This window comes from Meriones unguiculatus, chromosome 7, assembly GCF_030254825.1.
Source record: "Meriones unguiculatus strain TT.TT164.6M chromosome 7, Bangor_MerUng_6.1, whole genome shotgun sequence".
NCBI classification, from domain to species: domain Eukaryota; kingdom Metazoa; phylum Chordata; class Mammalia; order Rodentia; family Muridae; genus Meriones; species Meriones unguiculatus.
The window spans coordinates 104624133-104639960 of NC_083355.1; the positions used below are offsets into that span (position 1 = coordinate 104624133).

The 15828-nt window shown below is 35.7% G+C and overlaps 1 protein-coding gene across 8 annotated transcripts in view; it reads right to left on the minus strand.

Annotated features, from left to right (window-relative positions):
* The window catches only part of Eml5 (EMAP like 5), a 109853-nt gene that overhangs the window by 70753 nt on the left and 23272 nt on the right, over nt 1–15828 (minus strand). For all 8 annotated transcript variants that reach the window (XM_060388012.1, XM_060388013.1, XM_060388011.1 and 5 more), the window contains exons 4-9: nt 13641–13709; nt 10525–10710; nt 8736–8871; nt 7320–7521; nt 4966–5103; nt 409–665 (exon numbers count right to left, since the gene is read on the minus strand). In XM_060388012.1, coding sequence (XP_060243995.1) covers nt 409–665; nt 4966–5103; nt 7320–7521; nt 8736–8871; nt 10525–10710; nt 13641–13709 — 988 coding nt within the window. The remainder of the gene's footprint in view (nt 1–408; nt 666–4965; nt 5104–7319; nt 7522–8735; nt 8872–10524; nt 10711–13640; nt 13710–15828) is intronic.

The window sequence follows — 15828 nt, forward strand, 5'->3', positions numbered from 1 at the left end:
CTATCTCAAATTTAAAAATATCACATTACGTATTTTAAACATATAGAATTTTGATGTCACAACTCAATATTCTGATGGCAAAGAACTCAAAAGACATCTGTCTTATAGAAAAGACCATGGTGCCTGAAATAACTCAGAATACTATGCCTATAATCAAATATAATTTACAATTCACTCTTAATGAAAATTTAAATACTACAAACATTAAAAGTCTATGATCAGCCGGGAGCAGTGGTGCACGCCTGTAACCCCAGCACATGGGGACACACAGGCAGATGGATCTCTGTGAGTTCGAGGCCAGCCTGGTCTACAAAGCGAGTCCAGGACAGCTAAGGCTACACAGAGAAACCCTGTCTCAAAAAACCTCAACAGTCTATGATCTATATGTAATGTGCTAGAAAAGTTTACCTGGCATCTTATACAGAAGTCGCTTTCCACTGCCATCATTTGTCTGTAAATATCTACTATCTGAAGACCAGTCCATATGAGTGATGAAGCTAAGTGAACCAACACATTCACCAACTTTTTTGTATCGCTGAGCAACTCCATAGATGTCAACCGAGCTGTCATTGCAGCCAACAGCCAGGTAAGTGCCATCTGGCGAATACTTTAGCTCATGGATTGCTTCTTTCCTGTCTTTAACATGTACAACTTCAGTCATATCTCTGTTAAAAAGAAAAAAGACCACATGAGCAAAAGTCACTGGAGAATTGTTTTAAAATGTCTCCAAACACTGTGACATACATGTAAGAAAGGTAAGTAGTATCTACTTGAAAATAATTATTTTGCTGACCAGAAATAAGTAGGGAAAAAAATGCATGATGCAGTATGTGGTGATGGAGCACTTGCCTAGCATGAAGTCCTGGATTTGAACCCCAGCACTGAAAAAAACAAAACAAAAACAAAAACAAAACAAAACAAAAAAACAGTAGAGGAGAAAAATGCTAAACTTCAGTGAATAAATAACCTTATTTTTAAGGACCCTTCAGCTTCCTACTAAATTTCTGGATTCAGATGAAAAAATATTTAGCCAGATGTTTTTAATGATAAAAGTTCTTTGTAAATACTCAATTTATAAAATATTTCTAAAAGCCATAATTTTCAAACACATTTTCATAATAAGCCAAATGTACGTACTGACATTTGGGAAATAAGGAAAACATGAAAGAATCCAGCCCTTTAGTAATACATCTGAATATGTATCCTTAGGGCCTCACTATGCAGAGGGTGTTTGCAGCAATCTCCACAGCTGGCTTCTGAAGAAGCAACTCAGCTGAAGGAGAAGGTGGACACACGGAGGCCAGAGAACGAGAGACTGCTGGGGGGTGGAGCCTTAGTGCAGCAGCACAATTACTCCAGAGGATCGATGCCGACTGTGCAGCACAGCTGAGGTGGTGGGAGGTAGCAGCTTGACAGGGGACATGCAGGGCCCCACCAGGCTTGTGTACTGACTGACTTCCCTCTCCTAGGTTGAGGAGACTCCAGTAAGTGCTGCAACATGCCTAGCCCAGGAGGAAAGCCTCCTGCAGAGGAGCTGCTACAGCAGGAGTTACCTTTATATAACTGCCTTGGCTGTTTTTATTCATTTTTCCTCACTAATCAATTTTATTTCAAATGTTCCCTTTTCTTGAAAGTCTCATTATGTAGCTCAGGCTGGCCTCAAACTCAATCCTTCTGCTTCTGCCTCCCAAGCACTTGAATTACACGCATACACCACCATGCTCAGCTTAATTTATTTTTAAAAAGTAGACCACAGTTCAGCCATTTTTTCTGAGATTCCTTAAAATGAATTTCCAAAATAGCATGGGTGTTGGTAACAGCCATAAAAACGGATGAACACTTAGGCTTAACACAACTTAATTTTCGAACTTCTAGAACTGAAAGGAGTGAAAGAACAGAGATGCAGGGAAGATGGGCAAGAGACAGCAGCCAACTCTCCATATAAATTCTGCATCAGTCATTTGAAATGCTCCAGATTAGCAATTTCAGAAGCAGAAGTATGTTTCTTGGTTTGTTTGTTTTTAAATTTTACTAAATGGAGGTTAAAAAAAAAACATTCAAATTCTTTTAATAGCACTAAACACTTATGTTGCTTTAGTACTAGGGATTCAAACTTGAATTGACCTTGCATGAAAGACAGACATAAAATAACTATGACAATATATGGTGATTGCTCAAAAGGAATATGTAAAACTGCAAGAAAAACTTAACGGCTGGTTAAGACTAGATTGAAAGCAGGAAGGAGCCACAGCAGGATAAATCTGGCGTGAGCATAAGACATGAGTGAGACACTAGCTAAGTATAAAAGAGGAGAGAAAGTTCTTCTGGAATAAGATACAGAACAAAGGTATGGAAGCATGTAGTGGGTGGTCTATTTGAAGAATGGCGGACAGTATGTTGTGGATACAGAAATTAGTGGGAAGAGCAGAAAACAATGAAGCTGAAGATAAATTAATAAGATTGAGTGAAACAAAAGAGAGAGAGGCAGATAACAATCTAGGTTTGCAGAGTACAATTTTGGGAACTACTAACAGAAGTGTTCCAAGCAAGCTCAAGTTCATCTCCACAACCTGGGCTAGAAAAAAGGGGAAAAAAATGAGATCATGTAAGCAAGTTTATCCTGCCAATGTCAAGGAGTCGGTACCTTCCCAGTGCCAAGGTCTGGTTAAAAGCTCTAAATAACTCCATAGGCTTTGTCTATTTGTGGTATGCTGGGAAACTATGCAGGAAATGCCAATTAAGGTTAATTTGGATCAGTATGGCAGTTCTGAATCAAGATGGCTGCAATACAAGCTGAATCCACACAGAAAGATCAAAAGTTTTAGAGAAGATAGTAGTGACACAAAAGTGGATGTATTTAATGTCTCTGGACATCTATAATTATTGAAATAAAATATTATATAAAAACAATCTTAAAAGGAAAAATTACAGGCCATCCCGCTGTAAAAACCTACAGTTACATTCCATACTGGGGATCAGATCCAGAGCCTGACATGTGCGGGGCAAGCACTCTACCATTCAACTACAGCCTATTTATTTCCTTATTTATTTTGAGTGATAAAGTTAGGTAGGCTGGCCTTGAACTTGAGTCCAGGAGGACTTTCAACTCACAACCCTCCTGCTCAGCCTCCTTAACAACTAGGATTAAGTTGTGAAGGATTTTTGTATAGATGAAGAAACAGAACAGAGAAGCAGAACAGAGATGGGCATTACATACCATATCAAGGATTACAAAGTTCAGCCTAAGGAGCAGAGAGTCTTTGGGAAGAGGATGAATGCAAACAAATGTAACCTAAAAGGAATCTCTAAAATAAATCTGGAAGTGAGCTGCAAACATCTCTGCTGTAACTTCCACAGCACCAGGGGTGCTATGCAGGTTGCTGGAGGAGAAAAGGCATCAGTGGTCTTACCTAGTCACTCACAGATGGAGGGGCATTTAGGGCCCTACCCACCCTGCTGAGCTACTGGCTATTGACATATATGGTGGGAGAGAGGGAGTTGTCTTCAGTTATATGACCACTAATGGCCCCATCAGACTCCAGAAGAATTCCAAGCTCATGATCACACAGAGGGCCCTGGTTACTCTCAATGGTCAGAAAACAAAGCAAAAAGTTATGAGTGTAGCAAAGAGACGTGTAGGGCTGAAGAAGCGTTGATAGTGTGGGGAGAGAGCTAAAACAGGGTCGGGAATGAGAGTAATCAGAATGCATTATATATGTGTATGAGATTGTCAAGGCACAGATTTATTTCATAAAGAAAGCAAGAATCTCAACCATGGTGGTGGAAGATGGTTTTGAGATGGGAAGGAGGGCATTTCCACTCTCTATTCCACCAACCCAGTGAGGATATGACAAAGCTCACACACAAGTGTAATAGTGAAGCTGGAAGGGAGTAACTTGACAGCTTCTGTGGAAGTGACTCTTACACAAGAGACAAAGTAAATATAAACAAATCATTTCTGACCTGGGCAACTGGACAGAGGACTACTGAGCTGGAGAAGAGAGATTTCATAAGCACTGGTTTGTGAGCATGCTGTAGTTCCACAGCACTGCATCTAATGACTACACATGATAGAAACTCAATGTGTATACCTATTCAACATCAACTAGCAACAGCTTTAACAACGTCTTCATTATTTAGTTAGTTATTGTTAGTTAGTTAGTTAGTTAGTTAGTTAGTTAGTTAGTTTGAGATAGGCTCTCTATGTAGCCTTGGCTGACCTGGAACTCATTAGGTAGGCCAGCCTGGCTTCCATCTCATAGCAATTCTCCTGTCTTTGCTTCTGAGTGCTGGGATTAAAGGCATGTGCCACCATGCTCAGCCTCTTAATAAATTCCTTAAGCATTACAAGTGAAAGGACAAGCAAATTTTTCAGAGCATAAAGATACAAACAAGCATACAAAAAAACCCTACTTAGTCATTTCTCATCTTCCTGTGGTTGCTTAACGACAAAGGATCTTGACAGAAAATACTACTAACGACAGAAAGTCAGGACCCAATTTGTAACTGAGAGCTTAGCCAGAACTGTACTAAGCATTCTTTTTTAAATAAAAAAATTTATGTATATGTGTGTGTGGCTGCTTGAGTTTATGTGTACTACACACGTCCAGGACCTGCAGAAGCCAGAAGAGCAAGTCAGATCCCCTAGAGCTGGAGTGACAAGTAGTTGTGAGACATCATGTGGATTCTGGGAAACAAACCCAGTTCCTCTGCAAGTACGGTAGTTTTCTTAGCCACTGAGCCAACTCTCCAACCCATTTGCTAAGCATTCTTAATGCCCTCAGATAAAAGTTCTTGAGTTTAATTTCCAATAAAGCTATTTTATAAGTATATTTCATTTAATGAAACTAATATTTGGATTAAATATAAAAGAATAGAGAAAGGATATGTGGTTAAGAGCAATAAATACTATACATTCTAACAAAACAAGAAATTACTGTTTCTGCTTCAACTCTAATTGCATACCTCACTCTAAGGACAGTAAATGACCCATCCTTCATTCCAAGGGCAAGATGGATTCCATCTACATTGACAGCAGCACATCGAATTGGTTCTTCCATATTACATCTTGCTATTAAAGCATGATCTACAAGGCTCCAAATCCTGTACAATTTAATTCAAAAATAAAAATAGTTAATGTATACCATAAAAATAACAATCTCTATAAGAATATTTTAGTTAAAATAATCTGGTTTAAAGAAAGACATTTGTCTCTACGAAATAGCAATATTGTTCATAATTAAAATGAAAAAGAATATCAGAATTTATTGTTTTTAAAATAATATAGTGGGGATAATGAGATGGTTCCAAAGGTAAAAGTGCTTGCTTGTAGTACAATCCCCAAAACTCATAATGGAAGGAGAAAAACCCAAAGCTGCCCTGACTTCTGTATCTGTCACAAAATTCATGAGCCCACACTCCCACTCTCACATACTAAGACAATAACAATATTTTTAAATACAAAAGCATATTGGTATCACTATGATTCAATTGTTAATCTGAGATAGGTTAGTAATGGCTACCCTAATCAAAAGAGAGCTATCTATTTCCTTAAATTATATATGTAAGACTGGGCATCAGGGAGGCAGAGACAGGCAGATCTGTGAGTTGGAGACAAACCTGGTCTACAGAGCAAGTTCCAGGTCAGCCAGAGCTATATAGTGAAACCCTGTCTCAAGTATATTTTTTAACATATATATTTAATATATATATTATATATGTAGTCTTTATATATATATATGTAGTCTATACATATATGTAGTCTTTTAAATGGAGTACTTAAAATATTCAAATTCAGAAAGTCTTCCAGACTATATTAAAAATAAGATAACTAGAAAATACCTATCATTTGAAAAACAAGAATTGTGATATCAAATAACTTAAAGAACAAAGAAAAATACTAATGAAGATTTAACATATTCAAATATGCTATAATAAAACTTCACATCAAAACTTGGGAAGTTGAGCACTAGAAAGATGCTCGGCAGGCTCAGCAGGGAGAAGAGTACACTGGTCTCTCAGGAATGCTGAGTTAAGGTCCCAGCACCTACACAGGTAGCTTGAAACGACCTGGAACTCCAGCTCTAAGGGATCCAATACCCTCTTCTTGCCTCCAGGGTTATTCAGGACACATGTAGCATACACAGGCACACACACACATAAATAAAATAATAAAACAATAAACAGTCACCATGTCAACACAGTGATGAAACTCAGGGGCTATAGCTGAACTATGTAGGGCAACATTTTGCTGCATATGTTATAATACAAAAGCTATCATTTAATGAACAAGCATCTGCTCCAAGAGGTTAGAAAAAAAATCAGCAAAGCGAAATAGATTTTTGCTGTTTTACAGAAAAATGTTTGTACACTAGTTTTATATTCTTTTATAGCCAAGATATTTGCTAACTTCTTAATATTTATTTTTTTATTTGTGTATGTCTGAGATCATGTGCACAGGTGTCAGAGGATGCCAAAAGACACCTTCAAATACAGCTTGTTCTGAGCTGCCCAGTGTGGCTGTCAGGAACCAAACTGTTGGCCCACTGAAAGAGCAGCAATTGCTCTTAGCCACTGAGCTATCTCTCCAGCTCCACTAATTCCCTTTTAATTCCACGAATGTATTTGCATTTTCTTTGGATGCTTCTACACTTACCGTCATATTGCCTACGTATAAAGTATAAACCATTTTTTCTACTCATCTCTTTTATTCCATCCCCTCTCTCTATCACTCTCAAGCTCCTGCCCCAGGCACCTCTATCTGGCCATTCTGTGCTCATGCATACTGTTTTTCCTGGCTATAAAATTTCAATGCTGCAACATTAAGTGCTGAGTTTGCCGAAGGTTCTTGTTCTGTACAAGTGCCAGCAAACACATCCTTTGGGGCAAATCCTGGGACAAAAACATGACTGTGTGTTTTTATAAACTGAGAACTAAGGATGAATTTTACAAGTTTTAACTGTTGAAAACCATGAAAGAATAAAATTGTAAAACACAACAAAATACAAAATACACAACACTCAGATTTCATGCCTATAAATAAAGTTTTATAGGAACATAGACATACTCATTTGTTTACACATTGCCTAAAGCTTACGTACACCACAGAGGTAGACTTTAGAACAAATTTTACATTTATGTATTATGTGTATGTGTCCCAATTGCCTGAGCACCATGGAAGGTCAGAAACATGCACAGTACATTTAAGGTGTATGATCACAGATACGTTCTTAGTTGGTAAATATTAGTTCTTACAGTCTGAATTTAAAATGTCATAGTACCTTATTTTGCTGTGGTTGTCTAAGAAATGATTTACTTACCTGACTGAACGATCATCACTTCCGGTCACAGCCAAAGGTTTAGTAGGATGAACAGCAAGAGCCCAAAGTTCACCCTCACAATGCCCTTGCATAAGTAGGAATGGTTTATTTCTTTCATGCACAACAATTTCAAAAATTTCACTGTCCTGTGTTCCAACTAAAATGTGGTCACCTCGCCAACAAACACTCCTCACAGATAAACCTGGTAAAAAGCACATTTAATAGCAATAGTGTGCTTAGTGTCAGTGAACAATAACAAAATGCACTCTTAATTGGTTTTCTATCTTGGTTTTAAGAGAGTACAAAGTCTAGATATATAGCCCCATTGCCTTCAGTTATTCGTATTCTTTTTCATGAGACAATAGATTTCCTTTCTCAGAAACCAAATTTCTACCCATCCTTTAGAAACACTTTGCTAGACAATTCTGAGATTCGGACTACATTTGTAGCTAAGGTCTCACAAGCACCAAGTGCTCAGGACCTGCCTTTAGAGAAGTGCATATCGTGTTTTCTTCTGTAACAACCTAACTTCTTACTGTATTTCACTTCTGAAATCTGTTCTTCAATATATTTAAGGAAAGACAATTCACTTTTACTTTATCTGCATTTTCTACAGTTCCTGTTGGCCCTTATGAAAAAACATTCCCATCTTTTTTATTTATACTACATTGCCAATAAAAACACACTCTATACTTCATAATATTCTCTTGAGAATAAAATAAAAAAGGAATAATTGTTCATTAAAACTAATGAAAATAGAGTAAAGACTAACATATAAAAGCTTGTCATGTACTGAACATCCTAAAAAATTCACATGGTAATTCATTTAACACTAGGAGATATTCATAGTGGTCTTAATTTACAGATGACCAAATAATTAGACCAAAGTTACACATATCTCCAGTAACACAAATATGATTTAAATATATTTTAAATAAATACGATCTAAATGTGTAACTTCCAATCTTAGTTTTACAATTCAATGATACATTAGTGACTAACATGTTATGAATATGTTACAATGAACTTATTTTATTATGTCTATTTTACAATTCCCAAATTGCTGAAAAAGTAAGTTTTGAATACAGAAACAAAAAAAAAAACCGACTCAAATCATCATTAAAAAAAGTTGCCAATTTCCAATAAATTTTCTTTGCGTGATTATTTGGCAAATTCTATTTAGTGTTGTAATAGCAAAGTATTTTCAAAATCCACAGTTAAAAAGAGTAAATGTCTATCATATGTTTCTGTAGGTTTTATTATAACAGGCATTGTATATACAAAAGGACCTTTGTCATAACAGCACAAACTTTATCAGCGAAACTCCTCCTGGTAGAACCTACAGAAAACATATATGTGTACTAAGAGACAACTGGCTGTTTCACAATTTGCTTAGCATAACTCATGCATTATTACCTTTGTATCCCTGTTCTGTTTCCCTGAGATCAATCACAGTAATTGGTTTAAAAGTTAAATCCCAAAGACGAATACAGCCATCTCGGCCACCAGTAGCAAAGCCTTCTTCACAAGCATTCATACTAAAAATTCCTGCCTAGGTGAAGGTAGAAAATGACTTAATGACATGGCCTTCTTAAGAACGTCTACTAAATAAAGGCAAAAATCCATTCAGCAATATTTTCTTATGAATATATACATATAAATTGAATATATAAATAAATATGCCAGAAAACACATCCAAAAATCTAAAATATAATACAATATTGGGAAGTCAACACATAATTAAGGCAGTATTTAATGATATGTATATCACACAAAGGAAAGTTAAATATTATACTGTATATAAAGTGAATCCTAAAAGGCAAAACTCTAAATGGAACAAATAAATGTAAACACATCACGATACTCATGTAACTCAGAGGTATAAGACCTTTTCATACATGATAAAACCATAAGCCATAATGAAAAAAAAAAACTTTACTTTCTTGTGTGTTTGTGTTCAGTACTAGGGATTGAACCCAAGACTACAATGCTAGACCAGCATTCTATCTCTGAGCCACATCCCTGGTCCTTAACTATAATGTATATACTGAAATATACAAAATTATATAAGTTAGAAAAGAAAAAGGATGTATCTCTAATGAAGAAAAAAAATACCAATACAACTAACCAAACAAAAGTGAAAGACAAAAAGGGTAATTAATAAAAAACAAATATTTAAGGAAGTTAACATTTTTTTCTTCCAGAATATAAGCAAATTTTTACAGCATGTCACATTCAATACTGAAAAATATGAAGGAAAAAAAAAAACACCTAGTTTTATATACTAAAAGTTATAGTATGAATTGACAAACCTTTTGTGAAAGAAACTGATATTTTTCTCTCCAGACACTTAGAGCATGTCATTCATAAATGGTTCTATAGCATGTCAGTACTTTCCACTTGAAAATCTCTCCATGCTAACTAAGCCCCTACACTGTTGGAGGAGAGAATGATCCAACTGCAAAACAGTTTGAATTTAAAACCACAGAAAAGTTTTAACAATATATTTTTCTGACTTAGTTATATGAAAATCTCATGAATTAAAAAAAAAAAAAAGAAATCCCAAGGACTTTAAGGTGGTGTTAAGATCACTGGCTGTTCTTCCAGAAGACCTGGATCCCCTTCCTAGCACCCACACTGAGGCTCACAGTGGGTATAACTCCAGTTCCGGTGGATCCTACGCCACCTTCCGGCCTCCAAAGGCACCAGGCACAAACATGGTGCACACATGAATACATACATGCAAAACATCCATGTGCACAGAGTAAATGATCATTTAATCAATTAAAAAAATTAGATCCCTTCTCCCTGGCTTAATGAGTCTATCGTTTTGGTTTTGGTTTTGTTTTCCCACACAGTCTCAAATTGCCTACTGGGTAAGCTGGCCTTAGCAACACTAGCTTTATTTTACTGCAGCTAATTTAGGAAACTCTATTGCTAGAGACAACGAGCTTTATTCAACACTATTCTGAAAAAGATACTGTTACAACAAAGGTTTTTAACAAGCTGATCATTATACTAAGTTAATAAATATGTATGAGTCTAATTGCATGGTTCTTAATTGAAATCTTTAAAAAAAAAAGCTGTTAGAATAGTATTTTTTAAGAAACTGTACTGACTAGAAATGGTTTATATTAGATAGCTTGTTTTAAGAAAGTTAATCAGTAAACATCCAAAATTGTTGAAAATATTCAAATATACTTACAGTATGGGCTCCTTGAATTGTTCGTATAAGATTGACTCCTTTCCAAACATATATGTCCCCATTGAGCGCACCAGAATATGTTAATTCATCCCTAGCACAGGCGAGGCACAATATTGTCTGTAGGTCACCTGTTTTACCAAAAACTCCTCGTTTTGGGGTCAGAGCATTTCCACACAAACTCCAGAACTAAAATGTACACAGTATAAGCATATTATCAAATAATGCTTATAAAAACCAGGTAAAATATTTTCAACAATTCAATGCTAAACTATGGCAGAAGACTAGAAATTACCTAAGTAGTTGTCTTATAATAAAATAGCATTCAATGCTCATATCCTCATCCTAGTGTTATCATAAGCTGTTATGGCATATAAATTACTATTTTCAATCTTTATCTATAAGAGTAAGATATCTGAGCTAACATATTTTCTTCGACATCTACTTTGACTTTATTTTTTTTAAAGTCTTACCCAGCTGTGAACCCCATGACTATAATAATGACGAGCATGCCTTGCTCATGCTTTGAGTGTAATAAGTATCATGGCTGTTGTGGGGTTAACCAACCACTTTTTGATTTAAGGCTTCCCTCAGAGGAAACAAATGCCCAGTACTGTAAATCTGCCCATACACCTATAATTGAGGAGCTCACAGGACAAGCCCATGGAGTAAACCTGCTAGTATTATTTTGCCAAATGGACACTGTATCAAACTGTCATCTAAATGTGTCTGCACAACCATGCACATAAATTAGTGCAAACCTCATCAAATAAGCATCTTTGCGTGGTGATTAACACAAATGCTCACAGCTGGCCACTGTGCAGAGAGTAAGTGTGCAGTGCTCAACCACAAGTGGGACATCTGTAACACCCCAAGCCGCAGGGATCAGTGCAGAAAAGGGGGAGGAAAAGTATGAGCCAGAGGTCAGGGGGTTCGGGACAGAAACAGCACCTTCGGGCAGGAACAGGCCTGCTGAACTCATGAGCTCACAGCAGCAGTGGCTGCCTGCCTAAGCCCTGCAACAAGATCAAGCCAGCCAACATTTTAGCACTGAGAATGCAGGGGCTCATGAGCCTCTGCTTCTTACGGTGTCTGGCTTCCGAGGGAGGAACAATCAGGGTTAAGTTTTGTTTTGGTTTTGTTGGCTTTTTTTTTTTCGAGACAGGGTTTCTCTGTGTAGCCCTGGCTATCAACCAGGCTGGCCTCAAACTCACCGAGATCTGCCTGCCTCTGCCTTCCAATGCTGGGATTAAAGGCGTGGGCCCCCACCGCCCGGCTCCAGGGCTTTGTTAATGGTATGGCCACTGGTAGTTGAGCCATGCTTCAGTGGACAACCTCACACCCAAGCATATGGGCAGCACAAATTGGTGTCAGTTGGTTAATTTTTCTAAAGTTTTATTTATTTATTATATATACAGAATTCTGTCTTAACAGAAAAGGATACGCCCAACTCTCACAAGAAGAGAGGGGGAAAAAAAGCTACTTAAGGAGCAATGAGAGAGAGAGGAAGTAGTTTTACCAGGACAGTTATAGAGAGACAGATGGCAGAGAGAGAACAAGCTGGACACAGGTGAATGAAGACAGAACAAGCCAGAGAATGAGAAGGCATCAGATTAGAGCAGATTGCTGGAATTAGTATGAAGCCAAGAAGAGCAATTCAGAGGCCAGGAGAAAAGGGAGACTGAATAAGTCAGCTGGGAGAGGCATTTAAGATAGAACAGCTGAGTTGAACCAGCCAGCTATGAGCTCAGTAAAAACAAAAAAGTTATCAGAGGCTGAACATTCTAGGCCTAGATTAGATCGTATGGAGGCTAGAAGCTTCCAGGACTAGGCCTAGGTTTAGCAGGAGGAAGACAACAAATGAATAAGATGAATAAAATTTTAATTAATGAACACTTTAATGTGTGAAATTTTGTGACTTCTAGACATGAAGTCAAGGTTTCCAAATGTCTTTGAGACTCTATAGGAGCTAATCCTTCTGTTTTATAATCCAGATCAGAGCTGTCAAATAGAATCTCAGTGAAAATGGAAATCTCCCACTCTCCTCTACACACATATATGCGTATATATGAATAAATACATGTCTGTATAATGTATATATGCATGATTTCCAATACGGCAGACCCCAGAAACATGTGATTATTGAATATTTGAAATGTGGCTAATGACTAAAGAAATAAATTTTAAGTTTCATTTGAGTTTGCACTTAAAATCCTGTATGTCCTAATGGCTACTGTACTTGGCAATACAATTTTAGATCATTTCTGGGACTTACTTTCCTCACATGTACCACTGACACAAAACTACCATCTTACTAGTCATTGTTGCTACCAAAGGAAGAAAAATGTAATTCATTATACATTCTGATCTCAGATGACGAGCTCCTACAAAACACTGAAAATAAAAGTTTTAGCCTTATTTATAGTGTAAGTCAATAGGAAACTCTGTAATTATTTTAGCTCTCTTTATAATTATGTATTATAATATAAAATTAGACATATATAATGTCTAATACACAGTTGGTAAATTACTATACATACATATACATCTATCTCAAGTACTATATCAAGATAAAAAGACAAAGATAGCAGCTATCTTCCCAGTGTTTAAAATAGAAGTCTAAAGCCTTGAAGAGTAAGTGGAGACAGACAAGCAGATAATGGTAGGACACAGATTTTTTACTCATTAGGGATTAACTGTTTCAAGAGCAATTATGTAAGATAGTAGAAAACGAAACAAAACCACCTCAAAGTGGTTGTTAAATGACTCCCACAAGTCAAGTACCTAGTAAATAGCAGCAGTGACCATCCACATTGCTCCTATGAGGCAATATCATCTCTGCAGACGAAAGTTCTATTCACAGTAGATTCTACCTCACAAAACTGTGTTTCCTAATAGGGAATGCTTCATTACTTCCTTTTTAAAACTTATCCTTTATAATGTCTCAAAATAAGTACAAAACAAGAACTTGTTGGACTAGACATGAGTATTAAAAAGTTAACATTTTAAATCAATTCCTGTCAGAATTCTGTAACTATCCTAAATGGCTAATGGTGTGATGTATAGGTAGCAACACACAATGAAAAATAACTGTTATAAAAGAATAACCCTTCTTGTACCTTGATATGTTTTACACCACAGCTGACAAGTTTATTTGGCTGGTACAAATCCCAAGAAATATCAAATATCTGTAAACAAATCAGATTAATGGTTAAAATATTTCCAGTATCACTTAAGAAGCCTGCCCAAACAATGAGGTAGGGTAAGCCCTTACCTCTAAGAAACTATGTACAACAGTCTCAATAATAATAAAAATCCTACCTTTTGAAATCTTATGAAGAAAAAAACTATATATGATAATAAGAAATAAAAGCAAGTTATTAGTTTTGGTTAACTTTAGAGAGCAAATAATAAAGTAAAATCTAACTGTATCTTTAATTTTTAAGGAATACTTTGACCTAACTAAGTAACATGAATGGTTCAACAGAGGTAAATGCCTGAGACTTTTTTCAGAGGCAAAACTCCAAATGGAATACTTATATACTGAGATATATAGAATGCTTCTATGTTTTTAATCAGAACTACTTTAATAAACTATCTAAATATTCATTTCACAGCAATATTCATCCTGTAATTTTTAGCTTCCTCGTTTACAGGTCACACAGAATTACTTTTTTAAATTTTAGAGTCCCTATGTTTTATTCATATCTAATATTACATAAATTCAACGTACACACAAACCATGCTATTACAGGACTCTGGTGAATCAAAATATCGAAGAAATACACATAATTAAGCAAATAAATGAAATAAAAACTATCACTTGAAAACTAAGTCATTTGCTGTGCATATAGTGCTCCTCACTCATTTCTTAGTGATTATATAGTGATATAATTTAACCTAAGAATTTTGTTATCTCCGATGATAGAGAAGAGCTATCTTACAAGCTACTCTCCAACAACTCACCATAACAGACAGCACACAGAAACACACCATATAGACAAGACACAAGATGCTACTCTAAATACTAACAACAGAACTTTTAAAAATTCTGTCATCATTCAACACCATTTTTACAAGAATTGGTTTGCTCAATCCAAGGTACAAATTTGTGAAATACTTTGACCCAAATAAGTGAGAACAAGATTATCTAATAAGATATAGATTAACATTTTAATAGTTATCACTGACCATGTAATAGGCTCTTTAAATGATTTGCCAAAACCAAGTATATTCTCCAAACTGCAAAAACATGCAAAATTTCCTGCAAAACATTTATACATGCTTACAAACTAGTATTTTTGGCTATCACTGTATTGTGCATCTGAATGGAATTTTACAAACATAAAAAATAGAAAGTTTAAAGAGTTTATCTAAATTTTAGTCCAGATTTATAAAAATCACAGCATTTAACTAAAAACTTGATTATAAGGCCAGATGTGGTGGCACATGCCTTTAATCTCAGCACTCAGGAGGCAGAACAGGTGGATCTCTGTGAATTTAAGGCAAGCCTGTTCTCCACAATGAGTTACAGAACAGCCAGGACTATGTAGAGACTCTGTTTCAAATTAAAAAACAAAATAAAACAAAGTATTCTTAATATTAATCTTATATAACATATCTAGAGCATAGATATTTTTAAGAAGTTTCCAAAATAGAAAATACTAAGTCTCTAAAATGTATAGTAATATCTTATTTATTACAGAGCTGGGTTTCAAACACAGCCCTGTGCATGCTAGGCAAGCATTCTTCCAGACAGCAACATTCCTAGCCTGAAGTAATACATAATTTTAAATGTATGCAACCAACATCATATTCCCCTTATTATAATACATTTGCAACATAATGGTAAACCAAATTAAATAAATCATATAAAGTTGATATTTGAATAATTTATGTTTTCATATGTACAGCTTTTCAAATAGTACAAATTAACTATCTCTAGCCCTTAATTATCATATGTTAATAAACTTGCCTTAAAATGCACTTTTTTTTTTTAACCAAAGCAAACATGGAGATAAGCTTCAAACTAATGTTGTATATAGTGCGTCATGTGTTTTGGTCCTTTTGTAGATATGTAATCTCATATTTTTTTAAAGATTTTTATTTATTTATTTATTTATGTAGGCACCTTTACCTGCTGAGCCATCTCACCAGCCTACAATCTAAGATTTCATGAGTATTTTTAATTCTGTCATTTTAACTTTAAAATTTTGATTAATAGTTTACATATAAAGGTCCTCATTTAACATTCATAAGCCAATGGTACTTGGTATGCTCACAGACCTTTTCAACTGTAACTATGGT